This window comes from Leptonotus elevatus, chromosome 11 (genome assembly GCF_054856555.1).
Source record: "Leptonotus elevatus isolate MCC_2025b chromosome 11, RoL_Lele_1.0, whole genome shotgun sequence".
NCBI classification, from domain to species: domain Eukaryota; kingdom Metazoa; phylum Chordata; class Actinopteri; order Syngnathiformes; family Syngnathidae; genus Leptonotus; species Leptonotus elevatus.
This window is the reverse complement of record NC_141249.1, coordinates 21,625,292-21,643,079: the sequence shown is the minus strand read 5'-3', so window position 1 is coordinate 21,643,079 and position 17,788 is coordinate 21,625,292. Positions and strand designations below refer to the sequence as shown.

The following is a 17,788-nucleotide window of genomic DNA, read 5'->3' as shown; positions in this document are numbered from 1 at the left end:
ACGCTGGGTCGTTAATTACACAAACGGGCTTGTTTTGGAAAACAAAAAGGAGGAGCGCAACTGGACTCCAGCGGTTATGTTGTGCCCAATGCTGCATTGTAGCCTCTTTATCCGGTGCCCATAATCCCCCGATGGATGAGTGACAGTGTTTCCTTGCGGCAGATGATGGAACGCGTCCTCCGGAATAACCTCAGTCCATTACTTTCAGCACCGCCATTTTTTTTCCAACAGTGCGTCGCCCGCCAAACCCGCCCGCCCAATTTCGACGGCTTAATCCTTTTATGTTGTGAGGGAAAAACATAATTGTTTACGAGATTATGGATTGTGTTTAGAGGTAGATAAGCGGGAATGCAAAGTTTTACTGCTGCGCGTACGCCACCGCGAGCGATGGAGTACCAAGTGTAAGACGGCCGCCATTTAATTCAATCGTCTTATTGTTTTATGTGCCATAAAAACAGATACTTTATTCCATGGAGGCAATCATAAGTTAAGGGGCAGCAACTCGGTTTGAAAGTCCTGGTAAAATGAAAATATCTACAATTTGACACACCAGAAAGAAGAATGTTGTTCACAATCTTGCCATATTTGCATGATAAAAATAAATAAAAAATTGGCACATATATAAAATAAGGCCTCACTGTCAGCTGTCAATCAAATAGCACTGCTAAAACCTGGTAAAATGGATGCCACTGCAAAAAGAGATTCACATACAGCCTTTCAGCGCAGGCCTTTTCTATGCCGTGACAACAAGGCACTCTAAAACGGCTACGCCAGCCCGAAGCCCTGATTCATGCAAAGTAAGGCAGCTTAATTTATATAACACATTTCAAACACACGGTAACTCAAAATACTTCATATAATAATAAAATAATAATAAATTAAAAATAAAGAAAAAAGTAGCTTGCTAAAATTATTAACAGAATATACTGTGCGAGAACATAATTTGAAAAGACCTGAATCATACGTATGGTGATTAAAAAAAATACGTTTTTTATCCAGGATTGAAATAATTCACATTTGTTGCTGCCTTCACTTCTGTCGGCAGCTTATTCCATGTGTGTGCAGCATAACAACCAAATGCTGCTTCACCATGTTTGCTTTCAACTCTGGTTTCCACTGCAGATCTCAGAGCCTCACTGGATTTACAGTTCATTAGCATTTCTTTCGTGTAATCAGGACCGAAGCCATTAGCAATTTATAATCCAGTTTCAAATCTATTCTACACGTTTACGACTTTTTAAAAAGGTTTAAATAAAATAAATAAATAAAAATAAAATACAATACAAAATTCTCAATCTTTGCAAATGTTTTCAGCAATTATCACCAAACATGTTTTTAGAATTGGATCTAAAACATAACTGAAGACTATTTTCAAAAGTGTGAAGATGATCTGAACTTGGCGGCAGCGCAATGCATCATGGGATATCTATCACATTTGGCAGGAAGCATTTGGCTGACTTTGAATTGGATGCTGATGATCTTTTGACGGCATGCCAATGTTCTACGCAGGCAGCTTGAAAGGGGGTTACACATTTAGGAGACCCCCCCCTACTTTTTGAGTGAAATGCTTTCTCTCTCCTTACCTTGTTTTCAAACCTACATCCAGTGTTGCACCTCTAAGAAGAAAAGCCAACAAAGATCATTTGTGTTAAACGTTTGAAGATCTTGGTTTAAGGAAACGAAGAGTCACGGTGCCGCTGGATTAGCATGAGCGACTCGTCGATCTCACCTGACCATCGTTTTGACGATCCACGGCCTTTGTCCAAGTGACGGGACGGTGTCGTCCATCAGTGGATGAGTCTTGACAAAATTAAGCATGTCGTCGGGGAACGAGTTGGATGAATTGAACCGGGAACCCTGAACGGCGCAGCCTCCCGGTCTGAGAAGGCAAGAATTGAAAAGCACGCGACTTTGTGAAATGATCCAAACTATCTATGCCGGGTTCTATCTATGGTGTTTTCATATGATATTATAGTTAGCAATAAGCAGATAGCAGGGTTATAAAAGTGTGGGATTTGTTATTATTGTTAGTTTTATTCGTTTTTAGAGCAAGTTTGTTAGTTTCTATCGGTTTTATTTTTTTGAAAAATGCATAGTTTTAGTTTAATTTTTATTAGTTTTAATATTAGTTTTTTTTTTATTATATATGGAGCATTTGTTGAGTACAAGATAAACACATTACACAATACAATAAATAAAATAAACTACAATTGCCAAATGACTGTTTTGACCTTCTTTCTTTCGTACAGCCAAACAAACAGTAATAATGAAATGAAGCCCGAAGGCTAATGTATGATATTGACAAAAAAAACATAACAAAGAACATTATCACCATAATTATAGTTTTAGTTAGTTTTATAAAAATAAAATCGTATATTTTCAAATAATTTACCGATCTTTTTTTTAACAGCATTTTAATTAATTTTTTAATTTTTAATTTATTTAATTTAATTCATTTAATTCATTTAATTTATTTAATTTAATTTATTTAATTTAATTCATTTAATTCATTTAATTCATTTAATTTATTTAATTTAATTCATTTAATTGATATTGTTAATTATAATAATCTTGTCCCTGTGTAAAGGTTAGGTTTAGGTTATCCTACGTTTGAGGGAGGGGCGGGGCTTATACATGCTTGCGCGTTCACAGGGTTCATCGGGAGTCAGCTTTGCCGCGGAGAGTCGAAATGACTCGCTTCCATCTCCTCGTTCTCATTATTCGCCACATTTTTTAAGAGTATATTAAATTTCCTTTTGTTTCATGTGTCAGTTTGGCAGCAGACTAATTAGAAGTGGCAAATAACTGCGCAATTTGACTCTTTTTTTTTTTTTTTGGAACTGTAAGCAAGCAAGCGTGAGAACCGAGGCTACAGAACACTTGAAAAATGTGTTTTGATTCATTGAAGTCTCTTTTTTAGTGCATGCGAATGTTTCAAATGTGCGGGAAGGGTAAAATCCACTTTACATAAAAAGTATGGTGGCTTTTCATCTATCTGGAAGTCATCAGCGAACTCGACTGAATTAATGTCTCGCGGCGATCACGCGGCGATCACTAATTGATTCCAGTCACGCTCACCTTGGCTTGGGGATGACTTCATCGGGAACCGGCGTCCAAATGGACTCCGCTGACTTCTGCTCCTTAAAGCGGCCCTCGAACACCGCCGCCAACTGCTCCATGTCGAAAGCGCACACGGCCGAGCCGGGGATGCTGCACGGACGGACAGACGGCGGACAGACGGACAGACGGACAAAAAATGAGCGCTCAGCTCAAGTGGACCTTTTCGTCTTGCGCAAGGCACGATTTTGGGGACAAAAGGTAGATAACAACTCCACAAGCAACGGGAGGAACAAAAGGAAAAGAAAAAAAAAAAAAGAAAGGCTTGCGGGCACCGTACGGGGACAGACACCCGAGCGAAAAGACGACAAATTGGATTTGGGCTTTTCATATTTTCACAGTCAGTGCTTGAAAACAAAAGGGAATTGTTACAGAGAGCAAAACGAATGACAGGCAAAGATGGAACCTGTCAAGTCGGCGGCTTAAGAAAAAAAAAGAAGACAGACGCCGGATGCAGTAGAGAGATTAGAAGCGTCTTGGCGTGAATTTCTGGAAAATAAAACAAAACGGGAAATGAGTCACTGATTATTCCTCCCTTCGCAAGGGGGGGGGGGGGGGTGGTTTGCGTTGAAGGAAATGAACCCGACGACAACGCCTGCTGAGTCACAAGGACGCTTTTCCTGCCGCTGAACCCGCCGGCGGGGGTCATGGGGGAGGCGGCACATCTGTGCACAGCCCACACACGAACCACGACCCCGCCCACTGAAAATTGGGACCACCTTGGGTGAGGCGACAGGAACATTCAGACGTCCTGCTTTAGCGTTCTCGCAGATGACGAGTGGCGTGCGCGCGTGTGCCAAAAACACAACAGAACTCAAGACACCCGCAACTGGCGATTACATCAGAGGTGTCGGAAGTACAAGAGCAGATACTTGTGTTAAAAAAAAAGAAAGAGAGAGAAAAAAAGACCTTGGTAGTACTGATTTAAACTCTTTCAAACCTTAAAAAAACAAAACAAAAAAAAAAAAATAAACAATACCCATTTTAAAAACAAGGTGGAATTTAAAAAAAATTGCAAAAAAAAAAATCACTACATTTTTGTGTTCGAGTTATCGGTTTTTAAATGTAAAGAGTAAAAGTAAAAATTCAGGTACAGAGATCTGAGAAATGTACTTAAGTATGATAATAATAATAATAATAAATACGTTCCCATACCACTAGTATTTTTTTTTAATTATATGAACATTTCAAAATAAAATAAAAACACAATTTGCTAATATGCAAAACTGCCACACTGTAGCGCCAACTATTAGCAAAGAGGACTTGATGTCAGATTTTTTTTTTTTCCACCTCAAGTGGAATGGAGTCATCAAGTCATCAATGGACACGACTCAGCTTTCGTCACACGCTAACAAATTTGTGTTGCTAATTGCTACACTGCATCTTCTTAAATCCAATCCGCAAAAACACAATAAGAAGATGGAAGAGTCCATAGCAGGAAAAGCATTTAGATGTGTTTTTAAAGCACAAGAATTAAGACTAAAACTAAAAAAAAAAAGTGCTTTAATTTGAAGAAATGGTTCTTAATATAATATAATATAATATAATATCAACCGTTCAAGAAGCACGGATACGTCCCAAGCTTTTTTTTTTTTTTTTTTAAGAGCTACGGGGCAGCTTTAGAGGTGCAGCGAGCACTCGTATCGCGCCATCGGCCTCAAAAAAGTCCTGCTTCAAAAGCTGGCACGAGTCAGGCGCATCCGAGGACGACACAGTGCTCGTCTCAGGACTGCGGGCGTCGGATGCGAGATGGGATTATCGACTGGGGCCAGGACTGGGGCCAGGACGGGGTTTGCCCCCCCCCCCCCCCATACCTTTCTTGGACTGGCTACTTCTCGCTGCTCACCAGGTTTACCCGTACAATCTGCACACGGACCCTAGCCCTCGTTAAGAACCCTAACCCAGCCCTGAAGACATCATTTGAAATCCAAACTCTTGTTTAATTAAAATCATAACCCGGGCTTGGAATCATGATCATATAAAATAACTAATATAAAACCCTTGTTATGGTTTCAAACTCCAATTTTTGAATCCTAACGCTTTTGAACCCCGTAAACATAGTTTGAAATTTGAAACTATAACTTTTGTTTAGAACCCAAACCCAGGCTAGGGATCCTCATTTGAAACCTTAACCCTGGCTCAAAACCAAACCAGGACCGAAACCTTAATTCTACTAACAAACCCTAACAATGGCTCAAAAACCCAATTTATAAAAACCTTAACCTGAAACCTATACATTGTTTCAAACCCTAACCAAGAATTGGAACGGTCATTTGAAACCACACTTCCTGGTTTAAAACCCTACTTTGAAACACTATCCAAGGCTTAAAACCCAACTTTTGAAACCTTAACTCAGGGTCATATTTTCTTTCAAACCCTAACCACCCTCTTGGATTCCTAAATTGAAACCACCCTCCCTGGTTTAAAACCCGACTTGGACACCCCTAACCATGTCAACTCGAACCCAGCGTTGGATTCCAAAGTCACTCTGGTTTAAAACCCAAATGTGAAACCCTGACTCATTTGAAAATCTAAACCTAGCTTGGAATCCCAACGTTGCCTTGTAACCCTAAATTACAAACCCGAATCCTGCCTCCAATTTTCAACCCGAGTTTGAAACCCTCGCGCTCTCGTTCTTCCCCCCTCTGGCCATTGAAAATGGAATGCAGCCCTTAATCATCCCTTACTTGTCCTGCATTAAACCTAAACAGCGCTTACAAAAAAACAAAATGTCCAACGTGTCCTTGTGCAGCCGTCCCAACTTGTTATGTTCGGTTGAAAATGAAGCTGCAAGGTGGGCGTCGGCTAAAGAGTGAGACAAACAACAATAAGGAATCGCCTCTCAAAGGGAAAACATGTCACATCTTGTAAAGGTGAATTATAAGAACAATATGTTGTGGCTCTGCTGGAGGGAGAGAGGGGGCGAGGCGGGTGGGGGGGGGGGGACGAGGGGGGGATGCGGGGCTCTGGCTCTTGGCTACAATAAGTGACTTCCTGTGAAGTCCTCTCCGTGATGTTGCCAGGCAACTAGCGATGAGGAAATCAGCAACTTTAGAGCCGACAAAATAAGGATAACGTTTCTTACCCCGAGAGCTAAAATGAATTTTGGGATAGCCATGATCAGAATGTCATTTGGATTTACTCAGGATCGAATACAGTGTTATGATTTTTTTAGTTTTCAAGTTGCGTGCGTCGTCTGGTTGCCCCCCCCCCCAACCCCCACCCCCACCCACACATTGTCTTGTGAGTTGAAATCCCAGAAATTAACTTCAATATGACTTTTTATTATGTAACACGAAAGAACTGACACTTTGCCGCAATGTAAGTGGGCGGTGTCAGGAATAAGTTTCACTTAGGGGTGCACTCACTTTTGTTGCCAGTTTAGAGATGAATCGCTGTGTGCTGAGTAATTTTGAGGGGAGAGAAAATGTAAAGTGTTACACATCCTGAAAACTGACTACCTCGCATTGCGGCAACGTTTAGAAAATATATAATCCAATATTTGCAAACATGTCTGGCATCTACTTAAATGTATTATTTATTGTGTGTGTTCAAATTTAGGTTAGCAGATCAACAAAAAAAACTGACCAAAACTGCTTAAAAATTATGTAATGGACAAAAAAAAAAACTGACAGAAACAAATATTTTTAGAAAAAATAGAAAGAATTGTCAAAAGGCTGACAACATGTAGCAAAAAACAGACCTGACAAAAACAAGTGGGGAAGAAAAATTATAAAGCTTACAAAAAACTTTAGCAAAATTAGGGTAAAAACTGACAAAATTAGACAGAAAACTGCAAAAATAAAATTAAATAAAATATGGTTTGGAGCAATGGAAGCGATGAATGGAATTTCAACAAATTTCAATGTGGAAAGATTTGAAATACATTTTGTGTTAAGAGCATATTTAGGGAACAAATTAAACTCATATAGACACCACTGTCGTCGGTACGCAGTACAAAAATAACCTTGCACATTGAGTCACATGCTGCTTCACCAATTCTAAAACATCAGTGAAAGGGTCTAACCCTTTTTGAAATAGTTTGTCGTGACGTTCCTATATTTTGACTTCACATCACATCCCCATCGGACCTGTTCTCCACCTGCTCCTTGCCCTCCCTGGTTTGTTTTCTCAGGTGCACATCATGCAGTCTCGGGATTCGCCCGATGGGACGGCAGATTTTGCTTGTTTCTTTTTCTCTCTGTCTCTCCCAATCCCCCTCACAGCGCACATTAAGAAGCCCAAACAAACAAGCACTGACATCACTTTCAGCTGACTAAACATCAGTGGTAGGAAGTAACCCGGGTACAAATGCCATATTTCTGTGCTTGCGTTGTTGTTTAGATGGATAGATGGATAGATAGATTCCTTCTTTTTGACGTGTCTGCGTGGCGAGTGTCACACGAGGGCAACATGAGCGAACGTCTGCGAGCGCACTCCGAGGTTTTTCTCGGCCGCTTTCATTGTGCGCTGCCAGATGAAGCAATTTGTCCAGCTAGCACTTAGCGTAGCGCAGCGGGCCACGTGGGACATTCTGGCATTCATTTCCTCCTCCTCCTCCTCACAATCATCACTATAGGCCACTTAACACCCAAGGAATTTAATCTGAATATACATTTAGGAGGTCCTGTACTGCATACGCAAAACATATAAAGTAAAGTATCCAATAGTGCAGGAAGGGACCGTCACCTGTTAGCCGGCGTGGAGAAGACGCCGAGGATGATGTCGCGGCCGTGGATGTTGATGACGGGGCTGGTGGAGTGCAGCATGTTGAAGTAGAAGTGAGAATCTCCCGGCACGGAGCAGTTGAGTCGGGCCTTCAGGAAGGACGTCCACTGCTTCTCCAGCACGCGCTGAGATCCGCCCTGGTCGCGCTTACACACTCGGGCCACACGGGGCACCACAACCTGCATCCGGACAATGGAGGCCACGCAGGTGTTGATGCTGGGGTTTTTTTTCTACAAAGGGGCTTTTATTTTCACAGCGGCAGATTTGGGGAAGCGCCTGTTTTCAATGTAGACGTCTTTTGTCAGATTTTTGTCCGTTTTTCTTGTCTGAATGCTTTTTGCCCAACTTTTGCCATTTTTTTGTATTCTTTTAGTCTGTTCTTTGCCAAATTTCTGTATTTTATTTCAGATTTTTACACTTTGCTTTCTGAGGCATAATTGCCAAAGTCACTTATCTTACCAAATTAAAAAAAACAAAAAAAAACATGTATTTGTTCGTTTTTTTTCTGACTGAAGCAATATTAGGCTAACAATTTGTTTTTATTGTTTGTGCTATATTTTGTCAGTTTTTTTTTCTGTTTTCTCCCATTTTTTCTTTTTTTCCACAATTTTTAAATCAGTTTTTGCCAGATTTTTCACAAGTTTACACCTGTTTTTTGTTGTGTGTGTGTTTTTTTTTTACTGATTTGCATTAGATGTCAATTTATGCTCCATTCTCAACAGGTTTTGGCAAATATTTGTTATCTTGCTGTTTTCTTATGGATTTGTATTCAGATTTTGTCATTTTTTATTCTGTCAGTTTTTTTGCTTAATTTTTGTCCAAGTTTTGTCAGATTTCATAAATCTGCCAGAAAAAAATCAGACAAAAAATCAGACAAAAGTTATTGGAAACAATTTAACTCATTCACTCGCAGCCATTTTCACTGAAGCAACCCCCTTCGCTCCCGGCTGTTTTACTGGATTTTGGCTGGTTTTGCAAGGCCCACAGAATATTGTGTTCTATTGTTATAAAAACATGAAACCTACCAAAAGAAAGATTAATGTCTCTTCTTTCATCAGGAAAAAAGTATATTTCTATCTGTTTTCGTTTCATTTTCATTTAAAATCTAGCTTAAGTTTCATCATTATTCACAAACCTATTTAGAATTCTGAGTAATTGAGGATTTTTTTCAACATGGTCCTGGTTCATTTCCTATGCTCTGCTGCCGCTTGTTGGCCGTTTGTGTAATAACTACCATTTCTTCAACCGTTCTTTGCTGTTGAGAGGCTGCATCAATGCCTTTTGTATGCACTAGCATAAAAAGAAAAACTTAAAAAAATTATAAATTTGGGACATTTAAAATAGAACGTATTTATACGCTTTTGGGAGCAAAGGAGCTACAAAAAATCACGACTAAATATGGCCACCCCAAAAAAAGGACACAAAATGGTGTGCATTATCAGCTGTTGGAATATGAGCTACCATGGCAGCATTATTAGGCTCAACACGACGTTTTGGTGGCAAAGCAGAAGTCACACTATATTTTAAAAACATCAATGAATTGTTCGTCATTTAACGACGACACCCTCAGTGGTGGAAGACATTCTGTACTGTAGCGTATTTTCATTACCTTTTCCAGGTAATTAAACTCCATGGCGATCTCTCGGAAGAAGAAGTAGATGTGAGGGCCCCACTCCACAGCGCTGACAAAGAAAGGTTCTACGTTGGGGGGGGGGGCAGGGGGGGTGCAGATGAAGCTATTGAACACGTGCAGTGCAGTGGAAAAAAGTCAATTTACTTGATACTTGAGTAATTAATTTTCTGACCAAACTAAACAGATATCTCGACTTTCTACTCCTTCCTTGAGCGAACCTGGAAAAAGGCTGGAAAAAAAAAAAATAGCGTGTTCGCTTGTGAGCAAGGAGAAGGAGAAGACACAGTCCATGTGGATTTCACACCCCAACAAAAAGTGCGTAACGGCGTCCTGACGTTTCACTGGATTTATACGAGCAAACGGGTTCCTGCTAGGGTCCCGATAGCGGCTTTTTTTTTTTTTACGGCCTTATCCCGGTGAAATAGTGACGAGCGAGGGGCCGGCCCAAGCAGCTGCTAACTCAACATAAAGTTGTCACGGCTGCGGGGCTTGCTCAACCTCTCAACCTCTCCACCTCTCCACCTCTCCGCATCGACAAAACTCATGATTCTTCACAGAAACGCACACACGAGCGCATGCACACATCTACCTCGGAACCATTTGGAGTCGTGCTTGATGGTGCGAAGAGCAGGACTGTCCCCGAGGCTGCGGTAGATGACCGCGTCGATGGCCAGAAAGTCCGTCACGGTGGCCGTAAACAGGTTTCCCTCTGCGCACGCACGCACACACACACACGCGCGCGCACGCGCACGCACACACACACACAGACAGGTGACAGGCAAGTTAGCAATTTGGGCTGCCAACTAAAATTGCCTAAAGACACTTCAATTGATGCTTGCAACTCTCAAGGCGAAACGTTTTACGGTGGGTTTTAAATACGTACGGTTTGGCACACGCTTATTTCTGCTTACACGGAATTATCTTTTCGGGGATTTTTTTTGTGTTTAATGTAATATTTTTAATTGTTTTTGTGGGGTTCACCTCTGTTTTTGGTGGCAAATGCTAATTAGAGGCTTATTCACGTCCCCCCCCCCCCCAATTCTTTTTTTTTTGGGGGGGGGAGTTATTACCACAATTGTTATTTATTTATTTAATTTTTAATTTTTTTGAGGTAATTTCTTTTTTCCAATGCATTCATAATGGTCATACAATTATGCAAATTTTTGCTACTCCCAGACCAGTCCGAAAGGTAGGTTGGAGCACTCATAAGTCAAATGTTCAAATCTCATATTGGAATTGGAATTGGCTTTCTGTAATGCCCTCACACGTGGGAAAGGAGAGCCCAAGTCACTAATGTACCACTTATTGAACACAAATAGAAAATGAAAACACTTGCAAAGACCCGCTGTAGGCCCTCACAGATTAACAGGCCAAGCTCAATCGAGCTCAATAGGCCACGCCCCTTAAAAGGCACAAATCTAACAAAAATATTACAGCCACCCCACCAAACCCTGCCCTCTTATATACTATTCGACATTTATTTTGTATACATTTTATGTTTTTTTTTTTTTTGTTTTTTTTGTAAAAGCAACTTTTTTACATGATAAAATGTGATTCTTTCTTTGCGCAGCAGATGAAACTACTTTTATCAAAATAGATGTATAAAGTATGTCAAAGTGCTATAGCTATATAGCTATCCAGCTATATTGTGGATATTCCCCACTAGCGTCTGGAATGCATCAGCTATGACAAGAAGTTAATGCTAGCTAATATTCGAGAATGCCGCTAAATGATACCGTGTCAAGTGTTAAATCGAGCGAAGTCAACAAACAATGCGGCTAAGTAAACTAAAGGAAGCCGCAGCCGAGCATAATAAAAGGCCCATTATCCAGCCTGGTGACAAACAATGAAGGATCCTAATGATTATGCACTCAAGTCATTATGGAGATGACAGAAAAAAAAAACTAAATGCGTGCTGGAACATGACGACGACGACGCAAATCAGACGATGCCTCGCGTTTACCTGCAAACAAAGCCACGTTGGCGTGTTTGGGATCGTACGGGCATCTGGCCATCCCGCTGACGGGGTCACCGGCCATCTCCAGAGTGTCTCCCTGTTACACACACACACACACACACACACACACAACACACACACTGAGGCATCAATCAGCAGGAATATGAATATAGTGTGTAAAAAACAAGTCACTGGAGAATGACAATTAGACGGCGTTAGCATAAAGTGCGCACTCGCGATTCAGTGCTGGCAATTAAGGCGCAATAACAACAACAACAACAACAACAAGAGAGTCACACAATTGCACATGAATAATACAGACGCACGCGCACATGGGGATGGATAAAGGTGTCCGCAAATAAAGCACATCATTTCCTACGCTAATAATCTGCGGACGTGTCAGAGATTGAACCGATAAGTCAATTAGTCGTCGAGAACAACTTTACGATCTCGCAACGACGATCAAAGCTTAAAATCAACTAATGGCTGCTCGTGTGTTTTGGCCACTCAAGGACGTTCGACAGATTGCAAAAACATCATAAAGGTTGGTATTAAGAATAGCGGTTAGCATTGCTAGCTTTAGCTATTCCAATTAACGCTAATATTCGTCCAATCGGGACCACAAAATGTTCAAAATGCGTTTAAAAAAAGAGCGCAAAAAAATGTGAATAAGTGAGTTTATGAATAGTGAACAAAAATATATATACAAAGGATTAGCATACGGTGTTAAGCAGTAGGCACAGCTATAAATAAATCAGTTGTTAGCATTGCTAACTAGCCCCCTGGGAAGGAAACAACGAGGCAATCAGGTGCGTCATTAGCAGCTGACAGACAACAAGCCGATGGCTCACTGCCGCTCGTACCGCGAGGCACGAAAAAGGATTTTTAATCATCAAAGTATTTCGGCTTTGATCCAACGTTTAATATTCAAATCGCCAGCCAAGCTGAGGACTCATTTACGTGCCGTTTCTTTGGTTTGAAGTTGCGGCGCAGAGGCGGCTTTGGGAAGCTAATTCGGGTACGCGCTGATGGATTGAGGTGAGATGAAGAACGCTTCGACTAATGGGAAGGGGAGGAAAATAATTAGAGGGCAAATTGACACGGTCGGGTCAGTCAACACTTGTTAGCAGAACCTTGTTGACTTCGTATTTCCTCCTTGATTAATTCCCTTTTTTTCCCCCAAGCAGAGAAACAAATGAATCATATTTTCACATGTGCTCATTCGCTATGCGCCTCTTCAACATCTGCTGTCACGCAATTGGTGACGCAACCATGAAGCAAAACATAAATGTGAAATTCTCAGTTTTGTTGTCAGAAGGGCACGAGCGAGTTTTTCAATTTTCTCTGATTCTACCTTTCTCCAGATGATGCGCATGCACTTGTGGCGAACAACGAGGTGCTCTAAAGCGGTCACGCAAGTCCGAAAGCCTTCGTCCACACATTGGCTGTCAAGTCGGGCTTCTCAAAACATTCTCCACCCTTCTACCTTTCTCCAGATGATGCGCGTGCACTTGTGGCGAACAACGAGGTGCTCTAAAGCGGTCACGCCAGCCCGAAAGCCTTCGTCCACACATTGGCTGTCAAGTCGGACTTCACAAAACATTCTCCACCCTTCTACCTTTCTCCAGATGATGCGCATGCACTTGTGGCGAACAACGAGGTGCTCTAAAGCGGTCACGCAAGCCCGAAAGCCTTCGTCCACACATTGGCTGTCAAGTCGGACTTCACAAAACATTCTCCACCCTTCTACCTTTCTCCAGATGATGCGCATGCACTTGTGGCGAACAACGAGGTGCTCTAAAGCGGTCACGCCAGTCCGAAAGCCTTTGTCCACACATTGGCTGTCAAGTCGGGCTTCACAAAACATTCTCCACCCTTCTACCTTTCTCCAGATGATGCGCATGCACTTGTGGCGAACAACGAGGTGCTCTAAAGCGGTCACGCAAGTCCGAAAGCCTTCGTCCACACATTGGCTGTCAAGTCGGGCTTCTCAAAACAGTCTCCCCTCTTCTGCCTTTCTCTGGGTGATGTGCATGCACTCGTGCCAGACAACAAGGCGCTCTAAAGTGAACTATCTAAACAGATGATGCATATTGAGTGTGAAAAACTTTGTAGAGTATTAAAAACCTTTTAAGATGCCAATTCACAGATTTTTGCTCATTGTGCTTATTTAAAAACTAAAACTAGTGACGGGTATATATATATATTTTAAACAAGCAACAGGAACATCTTGACATGAAGATAAAAAAAAATAAAAAAAAAAGAGTGGATGATGTTTGCATCTTCACCTGAGCAGACGGACTAATTATGTTGTGTAATCGGGGAAAACAGATCTGACATTTATCGGCGACTTACGGTATAGTTGGCACAGAGCGGATTGAAGGCGTTGGTGCCGCACACAAACAGGCCGCCGGGCCGACTGAGGAGTACCTTCATGAAATTGCGGCATTCATCCTGTGGGGCGACAAAAAAGGGACAAGAAAGCGCTTCAGTTGAGTCAAGTCTGTTTTTTCACGTTTTGAGACTCCACTGGATTACTTTTCTATTGAACCGCAAAAACATGATGCGATTGTCAAGGGCACGATGAACTATAAATTAACAAGAGTCTAGAGAGAAAATAATACAACAAGCAGGCAATCAGCACACGTCGGGACAACTTGAACTCATTCCGCATATTTATTGTATGTCAATCAGCAGAAGCCTCTTCCAAACTCTGCAGTGATTATCTAAACAACTCAGTGAAATGAAGCTTTTCACTCGCCTGATGTGTGGAATTATTTCACCATTAACGCTGTCAATCTCGCTGACGGAGGTTGAATGCGGCCTGTCGAGACTGAAAGCGTCAAAAAGACGCTCGGCGGCGCGCGGCCCGCTGATGATTGACAGGCTGTAATCCGAAACCAGCGTGAGGATCTTAAAACAAAATGTGGCATTCCGGGGCTAATTTCTTCACCGCGACACTTCAAAGTAGATGGCGTCACGCGACAAAAAAAATCATTCTCTCGAAAATGAAAAGTCGCCGACGAGCCCGACGCCGCCGCAACGCGGCCAACGTGTGCCCGATGGAGACAAACGACTTCGAGTTCATCTGCAGCTGCCGATGACAAATGGCTTCCAACTGACGTGTGTAAACATTACAGCAAAGTAAACCTACACAACTTTGGACGTGTCATTTACATTGTTTTAGAGATAAGATGCCCCTGAACACACAAAAAAAAAGATCAACACTAAATAAATGACAGCAAGCTTTCAATGTAACAATTACACAAAATAATTTACCAGCATGACCTTGTGCTATGTATATTTTTCCAGTAATTGTGTTTTTATGTATTTAAAAAAAAAGAAAAAGATGATTTACTTTTATAATCCAGATTGTTCCACAATCTGACACCTTGATTTGAAATACTTGTTCCAATCTTAAATACCAATGGAAATTTACCGGAAAAAAAAAAAAAAAAAAAAGAAGAAGAAGAAAAAAATAATAATAATAATAATAATTTAAAAAAAAAAAGGAAATTTACCGGAACCTTATCATAAATTTACCAAAACCTGTCCACCCTTTTTCGAACCCTCGGTTCCACATTCCCCCTGCTCCGAACTATTATTACCCCAGGCCTCACCAGGCTTCCGATGACATCAGCGTGGAGGGTGGTCATGACGGCGACCACCTTTTCAGTTAAATGGAAGCTGCCAATTTCAAGCCAAATGCTGCCGCGCCCCCCCTTTGAACCCACCCCCATCAAACTTCCCGCTTCGGTCCCGGCGGGGTTCTCAATTTCACCGGTTTAAAAAAAAAAAGAAGAAAAAAAAAGCGTGCGCTCGATGCCGATGTGTGGTGTCAAGTATGAGGTGTCGTTTACCAAGTGACACATTGTGGAGTGACAGTGATGTGCTACTTCCCCCTCAGCCCTCCCCGTTAACACACGCCACCTGGCTTCCTGTGCGAGTCTGCTCCATGTTAACGTGTGTGATAATGATCAGCGCTTGGGTTTTGTTTAGTTTTGAAAAGTGGAATCTTTCAAAACAATGTGGCAAAACTTGAGGCTGAATTAAGTTGACGTGAGTAAAAAAAAATCAAGCAAGACTGAAGTCAAGCCTAATAATGTTGATCAGCCACAATATATATTTCACACATTAGCCACTTTGTAACTCAGTATCTGCATTTAAATTAGATTTTTTTTTTTTTAACACACTGGACTCGCAGTAGTTGGCTATAAAAACACATTCACAATCACATTATTGTTTATTTCTTTGCTATCTCAGTTGAACACAAGCTATTGGTTAGCTAAACTACACGTAGCAAAGCTAAGCTAAGCTAACGTACTGTACTGTAGCTTACCTGGCTTTGTGGCTTTTATAATCACAGATAAAGTTAGACGTCGTAGTCGATGGGTCTTGTACCTTTGATTTGGAAACCTTGCATGTTACATTCACTTCTTTTTTTTAATCTAAAGTGTCATCTTTTAAAACAAACTAAATAATCTAGTCGCTAGCTCAGGACGTGATTCACGAGGAGGCCTCTGTGACTCGTAACATAGCGAGAATGCCAAAACCTGTCAAAGGGCATTTATTGAATGTCATTAATAATCAGTTTAAGGTCCATGACTTTTGGGGCTACTAGTATGGACTCAGAGAACATGCCTACTAGTTAGGTCTAGTAGTTTTAAGTAAGGCTTACTTACTAGTGGGCCAAAAGTGACACGAGCAGTGGAAAATGTTATTAGTAAGACGACTATTATTTTATCCATTCATTCCAGTAATTTGCTGAATTGCCACGAGTACATGGATCATTTTGCCTTTCGCAGCAAAAACACTTAAAGTATAACACATTGGGTGAATTTCCGAAATGAACCCAAGCGGTCTTCCGGTGGTCCATAATGCATAAAATGATTCCTCCAGGAAGAAAAACAAGGGGTGGAGTCCTTTGTCGCACTCTAACGAGCGGCTTTTGATTTTTTTCATATTCTCTTTATGAAGATTGGCAAAAATTCATCTGCTGCTGCATGAATTCGTTTCATTTTTCGAGCATTCATCTATTCCAGGAAGCAATTTGGCACTCGCACGCGTGAGCTTTATTCAAAGACAAATTAAGTCAGCAGGGATTAGGGTTTATGCTGTGCTTTCTGAACACACACAAACACGCGCACGCACGCACACACACACACACACAGCAGATGATCAAGCTGTGAATGAGCGAATGATAAAATTGTGTATAGATCCAAATGTTTAATGTCCTTATGCCTCCGAGTGCGCTCTCTGCTCCTTCCCTCCCTTCCCTGGGAGGCGTCCAGACAAAACGCCTCCTGTCCCTGTGTTGGCAAGCCTTCCGGAAAAGCCAGACGACTGCAAACCCTCCTCCGCCTCCTCCTCCTCCTCCTCCTCCTCCGCCTCCTCCGCCTCCTCCCCGCGTCCTCCTGCTCTTCTAACGGACACTGGCAGAGCTGCGAGGCCTCTGAAAAATTCATCTCCCGCTCAGATGAAGCAGGCCAGCATAAATACGGCCGCGATGAATATGCCATGATTTGGCGTACCATGTATATTGTAGGGTCCACTGTAAATATTTTTTTAAATTTATTTTACACAAAAAGAGGGAGGATGGGAAAAGAAATCCTGAAAAATGCCCCCAAAAATAAATAAATACAGTATTTTAAAAAAAAAGTGCTATTATCTGAAGTTTTGAGTTGTAATACCACATGTGAACACTAGATGGCAGACATGTCTGAATTACACTTACATTGACACTACAACCCGAGCAGGCCTAATCATTTTGACTTGTCATTCACGAGACTGTAGTGGACTTGTTTCACAATTTTTCCACCCAAGCAATCCATCGAGCCATTTTAGGAAACAGAAAGGTTCCGTGTTGCTTGGAGCGCATAAACACCGAAATGTGATTAAATGTGTTATTTCACACCCAATTTTTTTCTGTAATTAATTAATCGCAAGATGATAAAATCTCAATTATGCAAATTACTTTTATCGCGATGAAATCCTATTAAATGCTCCAAAAACAGGTCTTGTATCATTCGCGGTGGTAAAAGTACGGTACTGCAAGAGAAGTACAAATCCAAACTCGATTTCAAATGAAAAATGAACAAATAGCCTACTCTAAGTAGAAATACTGGAAGGAATCTACTTAAACAGCAACAAACTATTTGTACTTAGTTACTTCCCAGCACTCGTCACAAATCAGTAATAGTGAGCAAACTCCAACTTTTGCATCTGTTTCCCATCTTTTGTCCGGACCTAAAACAATAAACAAACTTTTCATTTGATTTTATGCCAACCCAAACGATGTTTTACCGCCGGCTCCAATCAACATTCCTCGTCGGGATCACAAAACAAAACACACC

The 17,788-nt window shown here is 41.4% G+C and overlaps 1 protein-coding gene across 2 annotated transcripts in view; it reads right to left on the bottom strand.

The window, feature by feature from the left end:
* sema6bb (sema domain, transmembrane domain (TM), and cytoplasmic domain, (semaphorin) 6Bb) overlaps nt 1-17,788 on the bottom strand; it is a 157,845-nt gene that overhangs the window by 39,609 nt on the left and 100,448 nt on the right. Inside the window, exons 7-14 of one of the 2 annotated variants that reach the window (XM_086088785.1) lie at nt 13,791-13,889; nt 11,442-11,532; nt 10,068-10,187; nt 9,455-9,543; nt 7,807-8,024; nt 3,079-3,210; nt 1,730-1,879; nt 1,584-1,616 (exon numbers count right to left, since the gene is read on the bottom strand). In XM_086088785.1, coding sequence (XP_085944911.1) covers nt 1,584-1,616; nt 1,730-1,879; nt 3,079-3,210; nt 7,807-8,024; nt 9,455-9,543; nt 10,068-10,187; nt 11,442-11,532; nt 13,791-13,889 — 932 coding nt within the window. The remainder of the gene's footprint in view (nt 1-1,583; nt 1,617-1,729; nt 1,880-3,078; nt 3,211-7,806; nt 8,025-9,454; nt 9,544-10,067; nt 10,188-11,441; nt 11,533-13,790; nt 13,890-17,788) is intronic. The other variant, XM_086088786.1, reaches the window with a different exon arrangement.